At 36.9% G+C, this 27,179-nt stretch overlaps 1 protein-coding gene across 1 annotated transcript; it reads left to right on the top strand.

Annotated features, from left to right (window-relative positions):
* Positions 1–19,297: 19,297 nt before the first annotated feature.
* Positions 19,298–25,302, top strand: LOC137965795 (uncharacterized). The gene is made up of 13 exons (XM_068812142.1): positions 19,298–19,446; positions 19,589–19,678; positions 19,810–19,932; positions 20,029–20,196; positions 20,345–20,425; positions 20,566–20,690; positions 22,102–22,164; positions 22,329–23,057; positions 23,192–23,296; positions 23,456–23,704; positions 23,831–23,926; positions 24,029–24,169; positions 24,268–25,302. Exons 1-13 carry the CDS (start codon positions 19,426–19,428, stop codon positions 25,052–25,054), a joined length of 2,778 nt encoding a protein of 925 aa, XP_068668243.1. The 5' UTR covers positions 19,298–19,425; the 3' UTR covers positions 25,055–25,302.
* Positions 25,303–27,179: the final 1,877 nt, after the last annotated feature.

Genomic DNA, 27,179 nt, shown 5'->3' with positions numbered 1-27,179 from the left:
CGGAACAACAATGCCCAAATAGCTCTCTGCAGTCTTCTTCTTCTTCTTCAGCTACGACAACAAACAATCTTCTTCTTCTTCTTCTTCTTCGGCAAAGGCGCCAAATAGAGAGCATAGGTCAGCAGAGAGCCATGTAGGAGTGCCGTGTAACGAGCTGTATTTCTGCTGCTCCCCAATGGCTACTACAATATTTGGCTGTCACGTAAGACGTCGGAGGCTCGTTCTTCCCTCTTGTCGATTATGAGATCACCGGTGTAAGATACTTGTGACGATACAAATTCTATACTTTCAGCAGAAAACCATTCTGAAACACGACAACAAGAGATAACTTGAGTCTCAAAAATCCAGAGTAGCAGCAATAAGCGAGAGTCCTTCAAGCCATACCAAAGAGCAATGTCAGAGACAAATATGCAAATATAAAAATAAAAATACTAACAATTGAAGTTGGACGGAAAAAAACCAACAAAGATAAAAATAAAAAGAATTCCAGCAACTATAAAAAGAATCAATATGAGAAAAGAAAAATAATGGATTTCTTGAATCCTGAAAACCATAGTCAGAATCTTGAAAATCAAATTCTGATACCATGTTGATTTTCAGGACTCCATGGATTTAGCTCATGGAAAAAAAAAAGGAGAGAAACCCATTGGGAGAAAATTGGAGGAAGAAGATGTTATGGACTTGATGTCCTAACCCTCTCCCTGAAGCTAGATTAATAAAACTACTGTATTACAATAATACCCCTGAACTTAGGGTTTAGGGTGAAGGATTTTAACCCTGAAACTTTAATTTAATTACATCAATATAATTTCTATGAGATGACTCTTTATTTAACATCCTGTCATCATTGTATGGGGGCCTTCTCCTTGATCTGTGGGTTTGGGCCCATCTTCTAATACACTTGGATATGTGGGTTTTTCTTGCTTGTGTGGGCTTGGGCCCTATCTTCCAACAATCGGAATGGACTCTTCTTCAATAGCATCCCTAGTTGAGTTGAGATTATGAATTTCTTCTTCTTGATCTTTGAATCTTTGCTTGAGGATGAGGTTATTCCTTCTAGGTTTGGGCATTTATTTCTTTTATGCTCTAGTTTGCCACACTCAAAACAAACATCAATTTTCTTAAAAGATTTTGAAAATTTTCTTCTTTCTTTACATCCTTTGAAGATGATGAAACTCACCTCATTTGTGCTCTGTTAGCTAGAGTCTTTTTCAACACTAGCTTTGGCCTTAAGAACAAAAGTTTTTCTTTTAGCAAGACATTTGTCTATTACACTTGAACTCTAGTCTTCTCGTTGTCTTCTTCCTTGTGGGTGCTTCTTTAAGAGACATTATTCAAATGTGTTTGAGGTCTTGAGTTTTGGTTTGAAGCTTTAGACCTTGAGATGCATTTACTCTTGAAGGGTATATGAAATACTTAGATTTTCAAGTTGTTAGATCAATTAACTTTTGTTATTATCAAAAGCAATATGGGAGTCAACCTACAATCAACATTTTGATATTCGAATTTTACATACAAGTCAATTAAGACTACTTGAGCTATTCCCTTATAGATTTGGTAGATAAGATTGGTCATACTTTTATTATTGTACTTTTGATTTGTATTTATAATTTTCAAATTAACTTATAAGAGACATTTTATGTATGTTTTGAATTGTAAGTGACCCTTGAGTTTGTTTAGTAAAACCTTGTGTAGGGAGGACCTGCCCTCAACTCAATTCATTGAGATAGTCTTTATAGTTATTATTGTGGTGTAAAAAATCTCTTTGAGGGTTTATGGTTTGAGTAACCTAGTAAGTTGTTGAAAACCCATTTTCATGAGTGTCATTCAGTTTAAGATTAAAATTACACTTCTCTTTAAGGTCTAGACTAGCATGCATAGTTTGTATTACTGTAAAAGTCACTTTGGGCCCATCTTCAAGAATTTTTTCTAGAGGTTGAGACTTCAGGGATAAATCAAAGGGTTCCCTCTTTGTCATGAAATTGGAGTTGGGGTTAGATTTAGCCAATTAGATTTCTCAAACTCAACATGTACCGACCCCTCAACTCTCATAGATGACTTGTTGTACACTCTTTATATCTTTCTATGAGATGAATAACCCAAGAAAATTCTTATATCAACCCTAGAGTCAAACTTCCCTAATTTTTCTTTTGGTTCTTTTAATATGAACACTTTGCATCCAAATGTGCAAACCTAGGTAATATTGGGAAGGGTAAAACTAATAAGAAGTTTTGTTGAGAATGGACCTTATGCTTACTTGATTTATGATATAGTAAGTCGTATTGCTTCAGCCCAAAATCTATGTGGCAAATTTTTCGCATGTAGCATAGTTCTTGCCATCTCAGTTAAGTTTCTTTTTCTTCTCTTAACAACACCATTTTGTTGAAGAGTTTAAGCAGCCGAGGATGTGCAGTCTATACTATGCTTTGTGCAATATTCCTTGAAATGTAAATTTTCAAATTCTCCTTCATGGCCTCTCCTAATCTTGACAATGCTATAACCTTGCTCCTTTTGAATGTTTTTCACATAATTTTACAAAAGCCGAAAAAAAATCATTTTTATGTGTTAGGAAAACTACCCATGTGAACTTAGAATAATCATCTACCACCACTACGGTGATACACTGGTCGTTTAGCCTTAAGGTTTGAGTAGGTCTAACTAAATCCATGTAGATTAGTCGAAGAGATTGAGAGGTTGAAACGACAATCTTTGATTTGAAAGAGTTTTTTTTTTTGTTGCTTCTCAAGTTGGCAAACATCAAAAGGTTTCTCTCTTACAATTTTTTTATCCTGTAGTCCTCTCACTAGGTTTTTTTTAGCTAATTTGTTCAAGGAGTCTATTTCTATGTGTCCTGGCCTCTTATGCCATGACCAAGACTAGTTGAGGGTACATCAACTATGTTCACAATATAAAAGTTTCTATTTATATGTCCCTCTAGAACTAATTCATCGTAGTTATTCTTGACTAAGCATTTGTAATTTTGAAAAGAGATTTTGTTACCTTTGTCACAAAGTTGACTAATGCTTAGTTAATCATGCATCAACCCTCTACATAATAGACATCGAATATGAAATAGGTTGAAGTACCAATTTTATCAATTGATTTGATGGTACATTTGCTATTGTCTCCAAATGTTACATGACCATTGTCTTTTAGTTTGAGTTTTACAAACTTCTTCTTATCACCTGTCATGTACCTCAACGCTTGTGGGTTACCACAACCCTTTCAATTGTGTTGGATACTCAACGTTGTTTGATGCCATTTGTATTTTTTATTTGGCAATGTGAACATATTGTCCCACTTCATTGCAATATTGGCATCAGATGTGAGGAATGGGAGAGAATTTCTTGTTTTGACTTTTCTTGTGTTTCCCATTATTCCTTCTTGGTGCGAGACGTTGTGATAGAGATTTAATTTGTTGTTCTAATTCAATGTTTTTTTTTTTCAAAAGCAAGTCTATCACATGATAGCTTGTCTATTATTCCACTTTGCCTTGAAGCATTAGCCATATGACTTTTATTTGATTCCTTCAAGACAATGAACTCTGCCTTGAGGTTTGTAATTTCATGTCTTTGAGTATTGCATTTTCCCTTATATTTATTTAGACGATGAATGGATTTTTATAAAAGCATTTCCAACTCACTTTCATAGTCTGAGTAGCTTATCTCTTGCGAAATAGTAGACTCATTATCATCTCCAACTGTCATGAGTCCTACATCACTTTCTTCTTCATCGGTGTTGATTTTCAGGACTCTATAGATTTAGCTAATGGAGAAAAAGGGAGAGAAACCCATTGGGAGAAAATTGGAGGAAGAAGAGGGTATGGACTTGATGTCCTAACCCTCCCCTGAAGTTCTATTTATAGATTACTAAAACTACTGTATTACAATAATACCCCTGAATTTAGGGTTTAGGGTGTAGGGTTTTAACCTTGGAACTTTAACTTAATTACATCAATACTTTATCTATGAAATGATTCTTTATTTACCATCCTACCATCATTGTATGTGGGCCTATGGGCGTTTTCCTTGATCTATGGGCCTTGAGCCCGTCTTCTATATCTCTTGGATGCATGAATCTTCCTTGGTGTGATGGGCTTTGGCCCATCTTCTAATACACTTGGATATGTGAGCCTTCCTTGGTTGTGTGGGTTTGGGCCCTATCTTCTAACATTCTACCTCAAGCTGGGGTGAGAGAGCAATATGAACTCCCAACTTGCTACAAATGATGTATAAAATCTGTTTTGTATAAAATGGCACATCTTCCAACACTCCCCCTCATGCTGGTGCTCTCGTTCATGAGGCCCAACTAACATAATATCTGTGAGAGTAAATCATTCCTAGCAGCTAAGACATTGCTCCATACTCCAATCTTAATTCATGATGGATGTAGGGCACACTCTGTCTTTTGTAGGTAATGTGTTTATCGGCATTGCTCTGAAGTGTCCACCTCCACCACTGTGTCCCTCCATAGGACAACGACTCTCAAGTAGTAGTGTAATATATGACATTAAGGGGGAAGTAACATAAATGTAATAATAAGTTCCTCCGTCATGGAATTCCAATTGCAAATATTTTTTATGGGGTATTAAGGTCCTCTGTCACGGAATCCCAACCGCAAATATTTTTGACGGTGTATTAAGTTCCTCCATCATGGAATCCCAACCGCAAATATTTTTTATATTTTTGACGGGGTATAAGTTCCTTCGTTATGGAATCCCAACCGCAAATATTTTTTATATTTTTTAGGGGACAAACAGAAAAATAAATAATGGTATGAGACCACTTCTTCTTCAATAATAATATCTCATCAAAAGAGACCAATAACAGCGACTAAAATGGGTTTGGGCCTACATAACACGAACCAAAATAATCTTTATAAAATTGACCCATGAAATAATCTAAAGCACAGATCTGCACCAAATAATATGCTGACCAAGGAATAATCTGTCAATTCTTCAAAAATAATAATCCGGCCATAGAAAAAATTTACCGTGTCGCACTGAAATATGTATAAACTTGGACATGTATACAGAGGTAGAAAAATAAGTTGGCCATGTCTGAGTTGATCTAGCTAAAAGTTTTCGAGAACGTTCCGAAATAGAAAATCAATCCCGCAAAAGATATATTTTCCACTGCGTCTTCTTCGACAACGGTGGGCACTTCGGCAAAACGGAACCTCAACATAATGGTAACAGACGATTTGTTGCCTAAGCTAGCAAAGTAAATGCCAGCATCTTCATCCTCCCAAAAAGACAACCCAACTAGCATTACCGTCACGAGATAGCAACTCAGATAATAAATAATTCAGCGAGCAGTGCGGGATGAGCGGCAGAGACAACTCTGTGATTTTCGCAAAAATAGCAACAATGAAGATTCCGGGAATTTTCGAAAAATAACAACACATCAATGGAAATTTCTCGGAGTCTCTGGAGCAGAGTCGTCTTCTCCGACGACGGTGGGTTGTCTTCCCTGTTAGCCGAACAAAGCGGAACAACAATGCCCAAATAGCTCTCTGCAGTCTTCTTCTTCTTCTTCAGCTACGACAACAAACAATCTTCTTCTTCTTCTTCTTCTTCGGCAAAGGCGCCAAATAGAGAGCATAGGTCAGCAGAGAGCCATGTAGGAGTGCCGTGTAACGAGCTGTATTTCTGCTGCTCCCCAATGGCTACTACAATATTTGGCTGTCACGTAAGACGTCGGAGGCTCGTTCTTCCCTCTTGTCGATTATGAGATCACCGGTGTAAGATACTTGTGACGATACAAATTCTATACTTTCAGCAGAAAACCATTCTGAAACACGACAACAAGAGATAACTTGAGTCTCAAAAATCCAGAGTAGCAGCAATAAGCGAGAGTCCTTCAAGCCATACCAAAGAGCAATGTCAGAGACAAATATGCAAATATAAAAATAAAAATACTAACAATTGAAGTTGGACGGAAAAAAACCAACAAAGATAAAAATAAAAAGAATTCCAGCAACTATAAAAAGAATCAATATGAGAAAAGAAAAATAATGGATTTCTTGAATCCTGAAAACCATAGTCAGAATCTTGAAAATCAAATTCTGATACCATGTTGATTTTCAGGACTCCATGGATTTAGCTCATGGAAAAAAAAAAGGAGAGAAACCCATTGGGAGAAAATTGGAGGAAGAAGATGTTATGGACTTGATGTCCTAACCCTCTCCCTGAAGCTAGATTAATAAAACTACTGTATTACAATAATACCCCTGAACTTAGGGTTTAGGGTGAAGGATTTTAACCCTGAAACTTTAATTTAATTACATCAATATAATTTCTATGAGATGACTCTTTATTTAACATCCTGTCATCATTGTATGGGGGCCTTCTCCTTGATCTGTGGGTTTGGGCCCATCTTCTAATACACTTGGATATGTGGGTTTTTCTTGCTTGTGTGGGCTTGGGCCCTATCTTCCAACAATCGGAATGGACTCTTCTTCAATAGCATCCCTAGTTGAGTTGAGATTATGAATTTCTTCTTCTTGATCTTTGAATCTTTGCTTGAGGATGAGGTTATTCCTTCTAGGTTTGGGCATTTATTTCTTTTATGCTCTAGTTTGCCACACTCAAAACAAACATCAATTTTCTTAAAAGATTTTGAAAATTTTCTTCTTTCTTTACATCCTTTGAAGATGATGAAACTCACCTCATTTGTGCTCTGTTAGCTAGAGTCTTTTTCAACACTAGCTTTGGCCTTAAGAACAAAAGTTTTTCTTTTAGCAAGACATTTGTCTATTACACTTGAACTCTAGTCTTCTCGTTGTCTTCTTCCTTGTGGGTGCTTCTTTAAGAGACATTATTCAAATGTGTTTGAGGTCTTGAGTTTTGGTTTGAAGCTTTAGACCTTGAGATGCATTTACTCTTGAAGGGTATATGAAATACTTAGATTTTCAAGTTGTTAGATCAATTAACTTTTGTTATTATCAAAAGCAATATGGGAGTCAACCTACAATCAACATTTTGATATTCGAATTTTACATACAAGTCAATTAAGACTACTTGAGCTATTCCCTTATAGATTTGGTAGATAAGATTGGTCATACTTTTATTATTGTACTTTTGATTTGTATTTATAATTTTCAAATTAACTTATAAGAGACATTTTATGTATGTTTTGAATTGTAAGTGACCCTTGAGTTTGTTTAGTAAAACCTTGTGTAGGGAGGACCTGCCCTCAACTCAATTCATTGAGATAGTCTTTATAGTTATTATTGTGGTGTAAAAAATCTCTTTGAGGGTTTATGGTTTGAGTAACCTAGTAAGTTGTTGAAAACCCATTTTCATGAGTGTCATTCAGTTTAAGATTAAAATTACACTTCTCTTTAAGGTCTAGACTAGCATGCATAGTTTGTATTACTGTAAAAGTCACTTTGGGCCCATCTTCAAGAATTTTTTCTAGAGGTTGAGACTTCAGGGATAAATCAAAGGGTTCCCTCTTTGTCATGAAATTGGAGTTGGGGTTAGATTTAGCCAATTAGATTTCTCAAACTCAACATGTACCGACCCCTCAACTCTCATAGATGACTTGTTGTACACTCTTTATATCTTTCTATGAGATGAATAACCCAAGAAAATTCTTATATCAACCCTAGAGTCAAACTTCCCTAATTTTTCTTTTGGTTCTTTTAATATGAACACTTTGCATCCAAATGTGCAAACCTAGGTAATATTGGGAAGGGTAAAACTAATAAGAAGTTTTGTTGAGAATGGACCTTATGCTTACTTGATTTATGATATAGTAAGTCGTATTGCTTCAGCCCAAAATCTATGTGGCAAATTTTTCGCATGTAGCATAGTTCTTGCCATCTCAGTTAAGTTTCTTTTTCTTCTCTTAACAACACCATTTTGTTGAAGAGTTTAAGCAGCCGAGGATGTGCAGTCTATACTATGCTTTGTGCAATATTCCTTGAAATGTAAATTTTCAAATTCTCCTTCATGGCCTCTCCTAATCTTGACAATGCTATAACCTTGCTCCTTTTGAATGTTTTTCACATAATTTTACAAAAGCCGAAAAAAAATCATTTTTATGTGTTAGGAAAACTACCCATGTGAACTTAGAATAATCATCTACCACCACTACGGTGATACACTGGTCGTTTAGCCTTAAGGTTTGAGTAGGTCTAACTAAATCCATGTAGATTAGTCGAAGAGATTGAGAGGTTGAAACGACAATCTTTGATTTGAAAGAGTTTTTTTTTTTGTTGCTTCTCAAGTTGGCAAACATCAAAAGGTTTCTCTCTTACAATTTTTTTATCCTGTAGTCCTCTCACTAGGTTTTTTTTAGCTAATTTGTTCAAGGAGTCTATTTCTATGTGTCCTGGCCTCTTATGCCATGACCAAGACTAGTTGAGGGTACATCAACTATGTTCACAATATAAAAGTTTCTATTTATATGTCCCTCTAGAACTAATTCATCGTAGTTATTCTTGACTAAGCATTTGTAATTTTGAAAAGAGATTTTGTTACCTTTGTCACAAAGTTGACTAATGCTTAGTTAATCATGCATCAACCCTCTACATAATAGACATCGAATATGAAATAGGTTGAAGTACCAATTTTATCAATTGATTTGATGGTACATTTGCTATTGTCTCCAAATGTTACATGACCATTGTCTTTTAGTTTGAGTTTTACAAACTTCTTCTTATCACCTGTCATGTACCTCAACGCTTGTGGGTTACCACAACCCTTTCAATTGTGTTGGATACTCAACGTTGTTTGATGCCATTTGTATTTTTTATTTGGCAATGTGAACATATTGTCCCACTTCATTGCAATATTGGCATCGGATGTGAGGAATGGGAGAGAATTTCTTGTTTTGACTTTTCTTGTGTTTCCATTATTCCTTCTTGGTGCGAGACGTTGTGATAGAGATTTAATTTGTTGTTCTAATTCAATGTTTTTTTTTTTCAAAAGCAAGTCTATCACATGATAGCTTGTCTATTATTCCACTTTGCCTTGAAGCATTAGCCATATGACTTTTATTTGATTCCTTCAAGACAATGAACTCTGCCTTGAGGTTTGTAATTTCATGTCTTTGAGTATTGCATTTTCCCTTATATTTATTTAGACGATGAATGGATTTTTATAAAAGCATTTCCAACTCACTTTCATAGTCTGAGTAGCTTATCTCTTGCGAAATAGTAGACTCATTATCATCTCCAACTGTCATGAGTCCTACATCACTTTCTTCTTCATCGGTGTTGATTTTCAGGACTCTATAGATTTAGCTAATGGAGAAAAAGGGAGAGAAACCCATTGGGAGAAAATTGGAGGAAGAAGAGGGTATGGACTTGATGTCCTAACCCTCCCCTGAAGTTCTATTTATAGATTACTAAAACTACTGTATTACAATAATACCCCTGAATTTAGGGTTTAGGGTGTAGGGTTTTAACCTTGGAACTTTAACTTAATTACATCAATACTTTATCTATGAAATGATTCTTTATTTACCATCCTACCATCATTGTATGTGGGCCTATGGGCGTTTTCCTTGATCTATGGGCCTTGAGCCCGTCTTCTATATCTCTTGGATGCATGAATCTTCCTTGGTGTGATGGGCTTTGGCCCATCTTCTAATACACTTGGATATGTGAGCCTTCCTTGGTTGTGTGGGTTTGGGCCCTATCTTCTAACATTCTACCTCAAGCTGGGGTGAGAGAGCAATATGAACTCCCAACTTGCTACAAATGATGTATAAAATCTGTTTTGTATAAAATGGCACATCTTCCAACACTCCCCCTCATGCTGGTGCTCTCGTTCATGAGGCCCAACTAACATAATATCTGTGAGAGTAAATCATTCCTAGCAGCTAAGACATTGCTCCATACTCCAATCTTAATTCATGATGGATGTAGGGCACACTCTGTCTTTTGTAGGTAATGTGTTTATCGGCATTGCTCTGAAGTGTCCACCTCCACCACTGTGTCCCTCCATAGGACAACGACTCTCAAGTAGTAGTGTAATATATGACATTAAGGGGGAAGTAACATAAATGTAATAATAAGTTCCTCCGTCATGGAATTCCAATTGCAAATATTTTTTATGGGGTATTAAGGTCCTCTGTCACGGAATCCCAACCGCAAATATTTTTGACGGTGTATTAAGTTCCTCCATCATGGAATCCCAACCGCAAATATTTTTTATATTTTTGACGGGGTATAAGTTCCTTCGTTATGGAATCCCAACCGCAAATATTTTTTATATTTTTTAGGGGACAAACAGAAAAATAAATAATGGTATGAGACCACTTCTTCTTCAATAATAATATCTCATCAAAAGAGACCAATAACAGCGACTAAAATGGGTTTGGGCCTACATAACACGAACCAAAATAATCTTTATAAAATTGACCCATGAAATAATCTAAAGCACAGATCTGCACCAAATAATATGCTGACCAAGGAATAATCTGTCAATTCTTCAAAAATAATAATCCGGCCATAGAAAAAATTTACCGTGTCGCACTGAAATATGTATAAACTTGGACATGTATACAGAGGTAGAAAAATAAGTTGGCCATGTCTGAGTTGATCTAGCTAAAAGTTTTCGAGAACGTTCCGAAATAGAAAATCAATCCCGCAAAAGATATATTTTCCACTGCGTCTTCTTCGACAACGGTGGGCACTTCGGCAAAACGGAACCTCAACATAATGGTAACAGACGATTTGTTGCCTAAGCTAGCAAAGTAAATGCCAGCATCTTCATCCTCCCAAAAAGACAACCCAACTAGCATTACCGTCACGAGATAGCAACTCAGATAATAAATAATTCAGCGAGCAGTGCGGGATGAGCGGCAGAGACAACTCTGTGATTTTCGCAAAAATAGCAACAATGAAGATTCCGGGAATTTTCGAAAAATAACAACACATCAATGGAAATTTCTCGGAGTCTCTGGAGCAGAGTCGTCTTCTCCGACGACGGTGGGTTGTCTTCCCTGTTAGCCGAACAAAGCGGAACAACAATGCCCAAATAGCTCTCTGCAGTCTTCTTCTTCTTCTTCAGCTACGACAACAAACAATCTTCTTCTTCTTCTTCTTCTTCGGCAAAGGCGCCAAATAGAGAGCATAGGTCAGCAGAGAGCCATGTAGGAGTGCCGTGTAACGAGCTGTATTTCTGCTGCTCCCCAATGGCTACTACAATATTTGGCTGTCACGTAAGACGTCGGAGGCTCGTTCTTCCCTCTTGTCGATTATGAGATCACCGGTGTAAGATACTTGTGACGATACAAATTCTATACTTCAGCAGAAAACCATTCTGAAACACGACAACAAGAGATAACTTGAGTCTCAAAAATCAGAGTAGCAGCAATAAGCGAGAGTCCTTCAAGCCATACCAAAGAGCAATGTCAGAGACAAATATGCAAATATAAAAATAAAAATACTAACAATTGAAGTTGGACGGAAAAAAACCAACAAAGATAAAAATAAAAAGAATTCCAGCAACTATAAAAAGAATCAATATGAGAAAAGAAAAATAATGGATTTCTTGAATCCTGAAAACCATAGTCAGAATCTTGAAAATCAAATTCTGATACCATGTTGATTTTCAGGACTCCATGGATTTAGCTCATGGAAAAAAAAAAGGAGAGAAACCCATTGGGAGAAAATTGGAGGAAGAAGATGTTATGGACTTGATGTCCTAACCCTCTCCCTGAAGCTAGATTAATAAAACTACTGTATTACAATAATACCCCTGAACTTAGGGTTTAGGGTGAAGGATTTTAACCCTGAAACTTTAATTTAATTACATCAATATAATTTCTATGAGATGACTCTTTATTTAACATCCTGTCATCATTGTATGGGGGCCTTCTCCTTGATCTGTGGGTTTGGGCCCATCTTCTAATACACTTGGATATGTGGGTTTTTCTTGCTTGTGTGGGCTTGGGCCCTATCTTCCAACAATCGGAATGGACTCTTCTTCAATAGCATCCCTAGTTGAGTTGAGATTATGAATTTCTTCTTCTTGATCTTTGAATCTTTGCTTGAGGATGAGGTTATTCCTTCTAGGTTTGGGCATTTATTTCTTTTATGCTCTAGTTTGCCACACTCAAAACAAACATCAATTTTCTTAAAAGATTTTGAAAATTTTCTTCTTTCTTTACATCCTTTGAAGATGATGAAACTCACCTCATTTGTGCTCTGTTAGCTAGAGTCTTTTTCAACACTAGCTTTGGCCTTAAGAACAAAAGTTTTTCTTTTAGCAAGACATTTGTCTATTACACTTGAACTCTAGTCTTCTCGTTGTCTTCTTCCTTGTGGGTGCTTCTTTAAGAGACATTATTCAAATGTGTTTGAGGTCTTGAGTTTTGGTTTGAAGCTTTAGACCTTGAGATGCATTTACTCTTGAAGGGTATATGAAATACTTAGATTTTCAAGTTGTTAGATCAATTAACTTTTGTTATTATCAAAAGCAATATGGGAGTCAACCTACAATCAACATTTTGATATTCGAATTTTACATACAAGTCAATTAAGACTACTTGAGCTATTCCCTTATAGATTTGGTAGATAAGATTGGTCATACTTTTATTATTGTACTTTTGATTTGTATTTATAATTTTCAAATTAACTTATAAGAGACATTTTATGTATGTTTTGAATTGTAAGTGACCCTTGAGTTTGTTTAGTAAAACCTTGTGTAGGGAGGACCTGCCCTCAACTCAATTCATTGAGATAGTCTTTATAGTTATTATTGTGGTGTAAAAAATCTCTTTGAGGGTTTATGGTTTGAGTAACCTAGTAAGTTGTTGAAAACCCATTTTCATGAGTGTCATTCAGTTTAAGATTAAAATTACACTTCTCTTTAAGGTCTAGACTAGCATGCATAGTTTGTATTACTGTAAAAGTCACTTTGGGCCCATCTTCAAGAATTTTTTCTAGAGGTTGAGACTTCAGGGATAAATCAAAGGGTTCCCTCTTTGTCATGAAATTGGAGTTGGGGTTAGATTTAGCCAATTAGATTTCTCAAACTCAACATGTACCGACCCCTCAACTCTCATAGATGACTTGTTGTACACTCTTTATATCTTTCTATGAGATGAATAACCCAAGAAAATTCTTATATCAACCCTAGAGTCAAACTTCCCTAATTTTTCTTTTGGTTCTTTTAATATGAACACTTTGCATCCAAATGTGCAAACCTAGGTAATATTGGGAAGGGTAAAACTAATAAGAAGTTTTGTTGAGAATGGACCTTATGCTTACTTGATTTATGATATAGTAAGTCGTATTGCTTCAGCCCAAAATCTATGTGGCAAATTTTTCGCATGTAGCATAGTTCTTGCCATCTCAGTTAAGTTTCTTTTTCTTCTCTTAACAACACCATTTTGTTGAAGAGTTTAAGCAGCCGAGGATGTGCAGTCTATACTATGCTTTGTGCAATATTCCTTGAAATGTAAATTTTCAAATTCTCCTTCATGGCCTCTCCTAATCTTGACAATGCTATAACCTTGCTCCTTTTGAATGTTTTTCACATAATTTTACAAAAGCCGAAAAAAAATCATTTTTATGTGTTAGGAAAACTACCCATGTGAACTTAGAATAATCATCTACCACCACTACGGTGATACACTGGTCGTTTAGCCTTAAGGTTTGAGTAGGTCTAACTAAATCCATGTAGATTAGTCGAAGAGATTGAGAGGTTGAAACGACAATCTTTGATTTGAAAGAGTTTTTTTTTTTGTTGCTTCTCAAGTTGGCAAACATCAAAAGGTTTCTCTCTTACAATTTTTTTATCCTGTAGTCCTCTCACTAGGTTTTTTTTAGCTAATTTGTTCAAGGAGTCTATTTCTATGTGTCCTGGCCTCTTATGCCATGACCAAGACTAGTTGAGGGTACATCAACTATGTTCACAATATAAAAGTTTCTATTTATATGTCCCTCTAGAACTAATTCATCGTAGTTATTCTTGACTAAGCATTTGTAATTTTGAAAAGAGATTTTGTTACCTTTGTCACAAAGTTGACTAATGCTTAGTTAATCATGCATCAACCCTCTACATAATAGACATCGAATATGAAATAGGTTGAAGTACCAATTTTATCAATTGATTTGATGGTACATTTGCTATTGTCTCCAAATGTTACATGACCATTGTCTTTTAGTTTGAGTTTTACAAACTTCTTCTTATCACCTGTCATGTACCTCAACGCTTGTGGGTTACCACAACCCTTTCAATTGTGTTGGATACTCAACGTTGTTTGATGCCATTTGTATTTTTTATTTGGCAATGTGAACATATTGTCCCACTTCATTGCAATATTGGCATCAGATGTGAGGAATGGGAGAGAATTTCTTGTTTTGACTTTTCTTGTGTTTCCCATTATTCCTTCTTGGTGCGAGACGTTGTGATAGAGATTTAATTTGTTGTTCTAATTCAATGTTTTTTTTTTTCAAAAGCAAGTCTATCACATGATAGCTTGTCTATTATTCCACTTTGCCTTGAAGCATTAGCCATATGACTTTTATTTGATTCCTTCAAGACAATGAACTCTGCCTTGAGGTTTGTAATTTCATGTCTTTGAGTATTGCATTTTCCCTTATATTTATTTAGACGATGAATGGATTTTTATAAAAGCATTTCCAACTCACTTTCATAGTCTGAGTAGCTTATCTCTTGCGAAATAGTAGACTCATTATCATCTCCAACTGTCATGAGTCCTACATCACTTTCTTCTTCATCGGTGTTGATTTTCAGGACTCTATAGATTTAGCTAATGGAGAAAAAGGGAGAGAAACCCATTGGGAGAAAATTGGAGGAAGAAGAGGGTATGGACTTGATGTCCTAACCCTCCCCTGAAGTTCTATTTATAGATTACTAAAACTACTGTATTACAATAATACCCCTGAATTTAGGGTTTAGGGTGTAGGGTTTTAACCTTGGAACTTTAACTTAATTACATCAATACTTTATCTATGAAATGATTCTTTATTTACCATCCTACCATCATTGTATGTGGGCCTATGGGCGTTTTCCTTGATCTATGGGCCTTGAGCCCGTCTTCTATATCTCTTGGATGCATGAATCTTCCTTGGTGTGATGGGCTTTGGCCCATCTTCTAATACACTTGGATATGTGAGCCTTCCTTGGTTGTGTGGGTTTGGGCCCTATCTTCTAACATTCTACCTCAAGCTGGGGTGAGAGAGCAATATGAACTCCCAACTTGCTACAAATGATGTATAAAATCTGTTTTGTATAAAATGGCACATCTTCCAACACTCCCCCTCATGCTGGTGCTCTCGTTCATGAGGCCCAACTAACATAATATCTGTGAGAGTAAATCATTCCTAGCAGCTAAGACATTGCTCCATACTCCAATCTTAATTCATGATGGATGTAGGGCACACTCTGTCTTTTGTAGGTAATGTGTTTATCGGCATTGCTCTGAAGTGTCCACCTCCACCACTGTGTCCCTCCATAGGACAACGACTCTCAAGTAGTAGTGTAATATATGACATTAAGGGGGAAGTAACATAAATGTAATAATAAGTTCCTCCGTCATGGAATTCCAATTGCAAATATTTTTTATGGGGTATTAAGGTCCTCTGTCACGGAATCCCAACCGCAAATATTTTTGACGGTGTATTAAGTTCCTCCATCATGGAATCCCAACCGCAAATATTTTTTATATTTTTGACGGGGTATAAGTTCCTTCGTTATGGAATCCCAACCGCAAATATTTTTTATATTTTTTAGGGGACAAACAGAAAAATAAATAATGGTATGAGACCACTTCTTCTTCAATAATAATATCTCATCAAAAGAGACCAATAACAGCGACTAAAATGGGTTTGGGCCTACATAACACGAACCAAAATAATCTTTATAAAATTGACCCATGAAATAATCTAAAGCACAGATCTGCACCAAATAATATGCTGACCAAGGAATAATCTGTCAATTCTTCAAAAATAATAATCCGGCCATAGAAAAAATTTACCGTGTCGCACTGAAATATGTATAAACTTGGACATGTATACAGAGGTAGAAAAATAAGTTGGCCATGTCTGAGTTGATCTAGCTAAAAGTTTTCGAGAACGTTCCGAAATAGAAAATCAATCCCGCAAAAGATATATTTTCCACTGCGTCTTCTTCGACAACGGTGGGCACTTCGGCAAAACGGAACCTCAACATAATGGTAACAGACGATTTGTTGCCTAAGCTAGCAAAGTAAATGCCAGCATCTTCATCCTCCCAAAAAGACAACCCAACTAGCATTACCGTCACGAGATAGCAACTCAGATAATAAATAATTCAGCGAGCAGTGCGGGATGAGCGGCAGAGACAACTCTGTGATTTTCGCAAAAATAGCAACAATGAAGATTCCGGGAATTTTCGAAAAATAACAACACATCAATGGAAATTTCTCGGAGTCTCTGGAGCAGAGTCGTCTTCTCCGACGACGGTGGGTTGTCTTCCCTGTTAGCCGAACAAAGCGGAACAACAATGCCCAAATAGCTCTCTGCAGTCTTCTTCTTCTTCTTCAGCTACGACAACAAACAATCTTCTTCTTCTTCTTCTTCTTCGGCAAAGGCGCCAAATAGAGAGCATAGGTCAGCAGAGAGCCATGTAGGAGTGCCGTGTAACGAGCTGTATTTCTGCTGCTCCCCAATGGCTACTACAATATTTGGCTGTCACGTAAGACGTCGGAGGCTCGTTCTTCCCTCTTGTCGATTATGAGATCACCGGTGTAAGATACTTGTGACGATACAAATTCTATACTTTCAGCAGAAAACCATTCTGAAACACGACAACAAGAGATAACTTGAGTCTCAAAAATCCAGAGTAGCAGCAATAAGCGAGAGTCCTTCAAGCCATACCAAAGAGCAATGTCAGAGACAAATATGCAAATATAAAAATAAAAATACTAACAATTGAAGTTGGACGGAAAAAAACCAACAAAGATAAAAATAAAAAGAATTCCAGCAACTATAAAAAGAATCAATATGAGAAAAGAAAAATAATGGATTTCTTGAATCCTGAAAACCATAGTCAGAATCTTGAAAATCAAATTCTGATACCATGTTGATTTTCAGGACTCCATGGATTTAGCTCATGGAAAAAAAAAGGAGAGAAACCCATTGGGAGAAAATTGGAGGAAGAAGATGTTATGGACTTGATGTCCTAACCCTCTCCCTGAAGCTAGATTAATAAAACTACTGTATTACAATAATACCCCTGAACTTAGGGTTTAGGGTGAAGGATTTTAACCCTGAAACTTTAATTTAATTACATCAATATAATTTCTATGAGATGACTCTTTATTTAACATCCTGTCATCATTGTATGGGGGCCTTCTCCTTGATCTGTGGGTTTGGGCCCATCTTCTAATACACTTGGATATGTGGGTTTTTCTTGCTTGTGTGGGCTTGGGCCCTATCTTCCAACAATCGGAATGGACTCTTCTTCAATAGCATCCCTAGTTGAGTTGAGATTATGAATTTCTTCTTCTTGATCTTTGAATCTTTGCTTGAGGATGAGGTTATTCCTTCTAGGTTTGGGCATTTATTTCTTTTATGCTCTAGTTTGCCACACTCAAAACAAACATCAATTTTCTTAAAAGATTTTGAAAATTTTCTTCTTTCTTTACATCCTTTGAAGATGATGAAACTCACCTCATTTGTGCTCTGTTAGCTAGAGTCTTTTTCAACACTAGCTTTGGCCTTAAGAACAAAAGTTTTTCTTTTAGCAAGACATTTGTCTATTACACTTGAACTCTAGTCTTCTCGTTGTCTTCTTCCTTGTGGGTGCTTCTTTAAGAGACATTATTCAAATGTGTTTGAGGTCTTGAGTTTTGGTTTGAAGCTTTAGACCTTGAGATGCATTTACTCTTGAAGGGTATATGAAATACTTAGATTTTCAAGTTGTTAGATCAATTAACTTTTGTTATTATCAAAAGCAATATGGGAGTCAACCTACAATCAACATTTTGATATTCGAATTTTACATACAAGTCAATTAAGACTACTTGAGCTATTCCCTTATAGATTTGGTAGATAAGATTGGTCATACTTTTATTATTGTACTTTTGATTTGTATTTATAATTTTCAAATTAACTTATAAGAGACATTTTATGTATGTTTTGAATTGTAAGTGACCCTTGAGTTTGTTTAGTAAAACCTTGTGTAGGGAGGACCTGCCCTCAACTCAATTCATTGAGATAGTCTTTATAGTTATTATTGTGGTGTAAAAAATCTCTTTGAGGGTTTATGGTTTGAGTAACCTAGTAAGTTGTTGAAAACCCATTTTCATGAGTGTCATTCAGTTTAAGATTAAAATTACACTTCCCTTTAAGGTCTAGACTAGCATGCATAGTTTGTATTACTGTAAAAGTCACTTTGTGAACAAAAATATAATTAACTCGAGTTGTAAATGTTCTTAAGTTTATTTATGCAATAGATTAAACTCTAATAATAACTTAATTTTGGATTTTGAACCACTATAACTGTAGTGTGTTCATTGTGAGATTAATTATATTTGTGTTGAACTTTAGTTTAAAAATCATTTTTATAAATAAAATGTCACTAAAAAAGGTCTAAACATACATTAAAAAAGATAAAAATTAATAAATTTAAAAAGTACACAACATACAAAATTGGATTATTAAAATTTTTGAAAAAAATAATAACTATTTTTTATTTTTATTAAAACATATATGTTATTTTTTAAATACAACATGTAAATGGATTAAATGAGTTGTTTTTACGGCGGGGATGGGAAAATCTGTCTAGATTCCACATGTATATGTATTTTTTTTCCTCACCCTGAGGAAAACCCTTTCTGCATAGTGTTTGGTCGGACGTATGATTCCCATTGCCTACCCCGTACTTAGGCTATATTTGGAATACAGAAAGTTGAGAGAAAAGAATTGTTTGGATACATGTGGAAAATGAAAAAGAAAAGAAAATTAGTAAATTTTAAAATTTTCTCTAAGTTTCTATTTATTTTCTTTTCTCTCCAAATTTATTAACTAAGAGAGAGTAATTTTCTTTCTTATTTTTTTTCCTACAAAAATTTTCTCTCGAGTTTCTATTTCTTTTCTTTTCTCCCCAAATTTATTAACTAAGAGAGAGTGATTTTCTCTCTTTATGTTTTTTCCTACAAAAAATAACTTTCTCTTGCCTTATTGTGTTTTTGGGTTCCAAACGGGCTACAAAAAAATATCTAAGGTGCAAGTAATTTTATGGAATTACAAGCTCCGTTTACTTCTTCTGTACTTACTAATATATAAAAATAAACGGCTTCATTTGCCTTGTCGAGCATTTGACAGAGATAACATGTATTCCCAAACCCTAAAGGGGAAGATGGCGTAAAAATCCTAGCAGATTTCCTGTTCTCTTCAGTCGATTAAAACTTTCATCGAAGTACGGTCCATTCTCGCCATCCAAAATATCAAAAGATGTCGGGCGGTTTCTTTCGGGTAAGTTTTATCGATCATCGTAGGTGCTTTTGCCGTCTGTAGTCAAGTTATATGTATTTTTTGGGGGCTAATCGGTTCGTGTTGCTACATTAATTTTCTGGTTCTGAATCAGTGAACATCAATTTGCTTACCATTATCTCAGGGTACGTCTGCCGACCAGGATACTCGCTTTTCCAATAAGCAGGCGAAGCTGCTCAAATCGCAGAAATTTGCCCCGGGGCTGGAGCACTTGGTATTTTTTTTGCTTTGTTTACAAACTATCGATTTTTTTTGCTCTAGCGGACGTCTGGAATCGACCTATTTCGTCTATCCTGTCTGGTATGGACTTCTTTAGTGGAATGAATTTTCTTACTTCCTTTTTAGGTGGACATGACGAAAGTGAAGATAGACGTAATAAAGCCCTGGATTGCAACTAGGGCGACCGAGCTCCTTGGTTTCGAAGATGAAGTGCTTATCAATTTTATCTATGGCCTGCTTGACGGCAAGGCAAGCTGTTTCTTTTGTTATCATGTCTCTTTTTTCAAGCCGCTCCTGTTGACTTTATTTATTGCTGTGCTGAGGAACGGCCAATGTGTTTTGCAGGGCGTTGATGGAAAACAGATACAGATCCAGCTGACCGGATTCATGGAGAAGAACACTGGAAAGTTCATGAAAGAACTATGGGTATTGCTACTTAGTGCACAAAACAATGCTAGTGGGATCCCCCAGCAGTTTTTGGATGCCAAGGAAGAGGAGACGCGGAAAAAGAAGGTCTTTTATTCTTATTTTTATTTGAAAAGTGGAAAAGAAGGTCTTCGTTTATGCATTCCAAGAACTTGATTTTCTTATATTATTATTTGGTTGAGAAGTCCAATAAAGCAGCAAGCCTGTTCCTTAAGCTTCCAATTCTTTTTTACAGGAGGAGGCTGATCGAATTACTCATGAGATTCAGAGAAAGAAAGAAAATGAGGGAAAGCATAACGAATATGCAAGGAAGATGGTAACTTTTCCATTTGAGCAAGATTTATTTCCTACGTGTTACGAGTTTTTGTTTTGACCTTCCTCTTGTCCTTTTCTGGTATTCAGCCTGCTTCTGCAATTATTTGGGTTCATGTCCTTCTTTACCTCAAACTACTGTAGGATGGCGACGCTGGTGTCTCAAGAGCTGCAAATATTTCCGGTGGAGATTTGAAGAAGAGTTTAACTGCTCGCTCTGAAGAAGAGAGAGGACTAGATGAGAGGAATGGTTCAGAGAGAAGGATCAGGTTAGCATTTGCTACATTCTTTCATATGTGGAGAATCCTGTAATTGTAGATAATTGTGGACAACATGTGTTTGAGAGCACGGAAGTGCTCGACTATTATTCAGTTTAGTTTTTAAAATAGATAGTTCTTCATATCATACAATTTGATTGGTCGAGCAGTCGTTGGGAAATGATGCAGTTTGTTTTGTACCTTAAATAATCAGTATGGATTTTCACTCTGCGACTTTGCCACTCTGCTTAACAATACTATTAGCCTTTTTAGCGGATTTTAAGCATGTTTAAATTGACTTCTGAAATGTGGTAATTGTATTAATTGAAATGCAGTACTTAAATTCCATGAAACATTTTTAGTCTTCGGCTATTTGGAAGATATCATGTTATTTTAAAAGGTTCTAGGTGGATACTTTTACTTGTTTTTGGTGGCCACTTTAAGTCACCTTTTTCTTCAATTCCATTGTTTATCACATAAGTTAACTTCCAACAATATGTGCTTCTCCATTGTTCTGTATGTTTTACTATTTCCACATATGCGCTGTATGATCTATCCCACATCATAAATTCCTCATGAATGCGATTAAACTACAATTGACTTTTCTTTCTAGATGGGGGATTGACTATATCACTAGTATGCAACTTTGAAACCTTGATTGGATATTCAGTTCCGTGCAGATTCATTCTTTATCATGTTAAATGGCAATGGTTTCTGTATAATCTTTCAAATTTGTTTCTTGCTGTATGGGCGTTACTGTGCTATGTAATGCCATCTAATGGGACTTCTTATTACTCGATTCAATCATGTTTCTGGTTCCTTCCATGGTGTTTGCACTTCCTCTTTGTGTAGGGATTCAAATATGGGGCTTTTTTTTGCCTTCATAAAAGTCATTAGTGTTTATTGCATAGTTTTGGTTCTTTGCAACCTCAATCTTGTTTTTTCTCCCTCCATAGTTCTCCCTTGCACAGGCAAACACACCAGAATAAGACAAGCATCAAACACTCTGTCTGATGCCACATATTTGTGCAATTTGTCTTAACTTATATCATTTCTCACATGCTGGTTCATAGAATCGTAGTTCTAATAGTGTTTGTTTCTGTATGTAGGGTTGCCATCATGTTAATTTAAGCATTTGCTTTTTGCCACCGATGATTTTCAGAGGAGGATGGTATAGACTAATATGTGAAGTAACTGAACAAAATATATTTCTTTTATGTCTCTATGAGTCTTCTAAGCTAGAGTTGTCTTTTTTATTTTAGGCTGTCTCATTCCCCACATACTGTGAGTCGGTAGCGAACTCATCAGTAGGTCATTTTTATTGGTGCTTATTTTGATATAATTGATCATGCTGGATAAAACAGTAAATTTTGTGCAATGTTCTTGATGGCACATTAGAAGTTATTTTCTTCTTTTCTTGCAGAAACTCACCTTCTAATGTCAGGTCAAGCAGCAAATCACTTTCTCGTTCGCAGAGCTACTCAGAGTATTTTTCTTTCTTTAAAGCAACCTTATCTCATAATTTATGAAATATTTTAAATTAAGAAGGAACCCCTATCATCAAAATTAGTGAATATGTCCATTGTAACGAATAAGCACTTTTATCTTGTTATGCTGATTGGCTCTGAATTCATCTTTTCCTTGTCCCAGTGAAAGGCAGAAATCGAGGAGCATATCTCGATCTCCTCCAAGACAGAGAGGGTTGGTTTCTCAAGGAAGACATTATCGTTCTCCTCGCAAGCATTCTGTCTCTCCTCATGGCAGGCAGTCACCACAAGTTCCTAGATCTCCTGCAACTAGGAGATTATCTCCTCATTCAAGACGCAAATCACCCTCCCCTTGGCGACGCAGATCACCCTCTCCCAAGAGACGTCGATCCCCTTCACCCAGGCGACGTCGATTTCCCTCACCCAGGCGACATCGATCCCCCTCACCCAGACGACATCAATTGCCCTCACCGAGGCGCCCTCAATCCCCCTCACCTAGGCATCGTCAACCACCCTCATCCAGGCGACACAGATCACCTTCACTCAGGCGTCTTAGATCACCCTCTCCTAGGCAACTTAGATCGCCTTCACCCAAGCGGCGTAGGTCTCCACTACTCAGCAGACGCAGATCTCCTTCCCCTTTGAGAAGGATTTCTCATTCTCCTCTACAACGTCGATCCCCGCATATTCGAAGAAGGTCCCCAGTGTCTGCTCGGCATAGATCCCCTTCTCCAAGATGGAGATCTCCACTCCCTTCTCGATGGCATTCTCCATCCTCTTTGAGGAGGATGTCACCACCACCTAGATCTCCAAGGCAATGGAGGAGGTCACCTGTGAGGTCTTCTCCAAGGCGTGCTGTAGATTCTCAATCTCCTCCAAGACAGAATTATAGGTGGTTGTTTCTGAATCTCTTTGTCTGTTTGGTGGTCATATAGACCCACATTATATTACTCTCTTATTTTTAATCAACCAATGTGTAAGGAGAGGAACTGACTTATATCTATACTGGAGTTGCGGTCCATGCAGGAGTCCTATTCCACATCGGAACCGTAGGAGCATGAGTAGGGACCATGATGGGCAAGCTAATGGTATGGGTTTTAGGAAAAGCCAAGATGAGTTTGCCTCTAGAAGGTACTTTCTATAGATCTCCAGACAGTTTTGGACACCTTTTTTTTTTTTTTTTTTTTACTTCATGAAACCTCCGGACACTCTTACCTTGGTTTTTGTATGTTTGTGGAACCTTTTCCTGTGGTTCATGTATTTAAGCAATTTCATAAAAATGGTTATCAGGTCACAAAGGAAGAGATCTCCCGTGTCTCCTGCTCCTAGTTCATCACTTGAGAGAGAGGAGGCTGAACGGTCTGGCTCAGTACCCAAGGGGCAAGATTCACGACAAGCACAAATTTCTTTAAGGTCTCCACAGCGTGACCTGAGGGAACTGAGAGGTCCTGCTTACGAGGGATTGAGGCCTGAGAGATCTCCAAGATTATCACATTCTCCTCCAAGCCAGCAGAAGAAGAGTCCTGTTGTCGACCGGAGGTGTGTATTTGTTCTATTTTTTTGTTGTGCTCTTTGTAGAAGGATAATTGGTTTTAAGTGTGACCACCTAGGTCTAAGTGGTGAAATAGCTGAAGTGGTTTGTGTCTCTTCCTCAATGATGTGCAGCTCATCCGAGAGCCCTCCTAAGCAACCTGGGAAGCGGGCAGTTCATTATGATAGTCCAAAATCAAGTAAAGAGGAGGCAGTCATCCATCATGCAAGGTTGAATAGTGGCTGTATTCTTGCTTTCCTTGTTGTGCATTAATAAGGTGGTCTTTATTTGTGTTAACACTGGTCTAACTTTTATTGCTTTTCCCTGATTAGAGAGGATTCTGGTTGTGGACCTGTTCCTTTGCGAAAGAAAGCAAGTTCTGCCAAGAAAAGTTCCCTTGTGGACTCTGATAATGATGAAGATTCTCTGTGCAGAGAGCCTGCTGGTCAATCTGAAGATCACTGCCAGAGAAGGTGCTTGTGGCATCCTTCATATTAGTATTTTTTGTTGTTTTTGATTTTTTTTAAGCATCTTAAGTTGTTTGCTGATAATGGTTTTCTTTTATTGCCAGTGATGAAACTTCTCCAAGAAAGGTTTCTCCTGAAAGGCGTAGTCTGCAAACATCTCATCTATCAAAAGAAATAGAGTATAAGCCTGGGCGAATGAGGAAAGAATCACTTGATCAAGTTCATGATGAGAAACTATTAGCTAAGCATTCTGGGAGGCATTCTTATTCCCTAGATGAGAAGTTAGATGCAAAGCAAGTTAATTCAAAGAAATCATCATCTAGGGAAGATTACAGAGTTCACGAGAAACGGAGTTCTACTGCTAATGATGAATATGGGGATCATGATCAGAAGACATATGAGATGCAGAAATCTGTGAAAAAGATGGGTCAAAATGATGGAGTGGATTTTTATGATTCAGATTCTAACAAAAGGCAGATATCTAGATCACATAAAACGGAGAAGAGAAAACACAAGATGACTGAGAACCATGTGGATGATGATGATTATGATTCTCAATTGGATGAAAGGAAAGAGGCTAAGAGAAAAAAAAAGGAGGAGAAGAGATTGAGGAAGGAGGAGAAACGTCGGAGGCGTGAAGAGCGGCGCCGCAAAAAGGATGAGCGCCGTGCTGGCAAGCTGAAATCCAAGCATGTGGATACTGTGACTCCACCCTCAGATGTGGAGAATAATCAGAACCTTAGTGGAGATACAGATGGTGATGTTGATCCTAGGAGGGTCACACAAACAAGTGATTTGGAGGGAACAGAGTTGGAGCAGAAGAAACTTGAGTTTGAGCTGCGAAATAAAGCACTTGAGTCTCTCCGAGCAAAGAAGGCTATTAGTCATTAATTTTGTTAACTATGGCTTGGAATCTTTCTAAAAAACAACTTATGGCTTGGGAACTTTTTGATGGTTCTGTTTTTCTTTTTCTGTAAAACTGTATCTTGTTTACAGCTTTGATTTGCCATAGATTATGTTCTGAAGAATGGGACAATCACAGCTTATAGAGTGACTGTCTCCTGTTATATAGTACTACTCTTTGATTGGTCTGTCTTTGCTGCTGGCAGCTGAAGTGGATAAATGACGGTTTCCTGAGATATTCCTTTGATGCAGCTATGTGCAGCCTTGCTACTAGTTTATTTTTCTGGTAATTTCTGTTTTACATTTCGATTTGTTGTTTCCTTGAGTTTTAAGTGCCTGTTAAGAATTGGACCCTTTTATGTTGATTATGCTATTTGGTGGCTATAGATGGTTAATCAATTCTTTGTAAGAAACTTCGTTTATATCTGAAGTTTGTGCTGTTTGGTGTGAAGATATTGTTTATTAAGGAACCTTTTCAGCATCATAGGTGTTACTTATTGATTGTTGTGAACTATCTCAATTTTCTCTTTGAAAACCTAAAGGTCTTGACAGTTTTGTATATGAGGTTGGTACTAAAGCCGCTTTGTGGTTGATTGGTAGATGAGAATACAGTCAAGTAGGTGACTTGGTTTGAGCAGGCCATATGCAGAATCTTCGTTTGACCAGCAAATCAGGTGAACTGTCAGATGCTTACTTAGGGGTTCTTAGAGGAAGGCTCCGATTTCAATTTCATAGACCCAATTTTTGCATTACTATAGACATTTTGCTGTTATGCTATCATGTGGTTTAATATCTGGGGCGTTGGCAGTTTTACAGTTTTGGGGACTTAATGTTTAATATATGAGCTTCAGTTTCATCCTGTGTTCATGTTGATGTGAGCTGAAAAGGTTGGCATAGTTTATAAACTGCCATTTATGTTCATTCTTCACTCTTCAGTCTTCCAGAAAAAAATTTGAGGCCCATTGGGCATTTGGGTGTTTCTGGTGTAGGGTCTTGGATACGAGTCTTACTAGTGTCTGCCGTAGTGTGTGTGTGTGTGTAATCAACATTCAAAGAAACTCTTAACTTATTCATCTACACTTTTCTCTGTACAATGGATGTTCTTAATGTATGAACACTAGTAGGTGACTTTTGGTTCTATGCTACTCATTTGTTTCAGCTGAGTGGTATACAATATAATCAGCTTATAAGCCGGCATTGCATTGTTACACTGCGGTTCCTGATGGTTTTGAGATTATTTTGATTTTTCGAAAAGTAGTAAATGTAGGGAAGTTTGTTAATTACAGGATCTATTGTGATTTAGAGATTCATTATAGGCATTCCATATAACTGCTCTCAATTGTGTATGTTGTTGTTTCTATTTCCATCCAGACTTTCTTGGCTTGATGTTCAAAGAACAACAAAAACTTTTTTTATAAAATGCAGCAGATCAGTTCAACCAATACTTTGAACCAAACTCTATCTAGGGCCTTCTCAAAGCCGTGAAACCTAAGAGTGCTGCAGATATATCTGTTAATATTTTTTCATCATGGATAAGACTTACATGTTTGTAGCCCCCTTGGGAAGTATTGGAAGTGTTTAAGATGAAAGTCTTGTGTAGGTTTACCTGATGGTTGGTGGGGACACTCTTACGGACAAACTAGTGGATGTTTTCTTTTTTGTTTTAATTTTTTTTTTTAAATTTGTCTAGTTGGTCTTTGTTGAATTTAGGATCCCATGATTAGAACCTCGAACAAAGTAAGAGAGGGAGAGGAGAAGAAAAGAAGAAAAGAGAAGAGAGAATGAGAGAGAGCTTGAATGCTCTAACACAAGCCAAACGCCTCTGTTTATAGTTTTTGAAGAGGATGTTTCAATGTCCATAATGCCCTTAGGGCTACAAGCTTTACATAAGAAAAGACATAAATAGACATGTTCCTCCTTGACTAATTACATCCTTATGCCATCTTTATGAGAATTTTTCTTATTTACCATGATGCCACCTCTCTTGGATGTGTCGGCCTTCTCCTTGGATGTGTGGGCTTGGGCCCATATTCCAACAGTCTTCTAGAGCCCGGATGATGAGATGTGTGCTAAGAAAGGTAGACAAGTTTTACCTGACGACCTGTGTGGATAA

This window comes from Aristolochia californica, unplaced genomic scaffold, assembly GCF_029961685.1.
Source record: "Aristolochia californica isolate CCGP_79_NKW_82.1479 unplaced genomic scaffold, dmAriCali1.0.hap1 SCAF_5, whole genome shotgun sequence".
Classification (NCBI taxonomy): Eukaryota; Viridiplantae; Streptophyta; class Magnoliopsida; order Piperales; family Aristolochiaceae; genus Aristolochia; species Aristolochia californica.
Note: the sequence above shows the minus strand (reverse complement) of the source record. Positions and strands in the feature narration are given on the sequence as shown.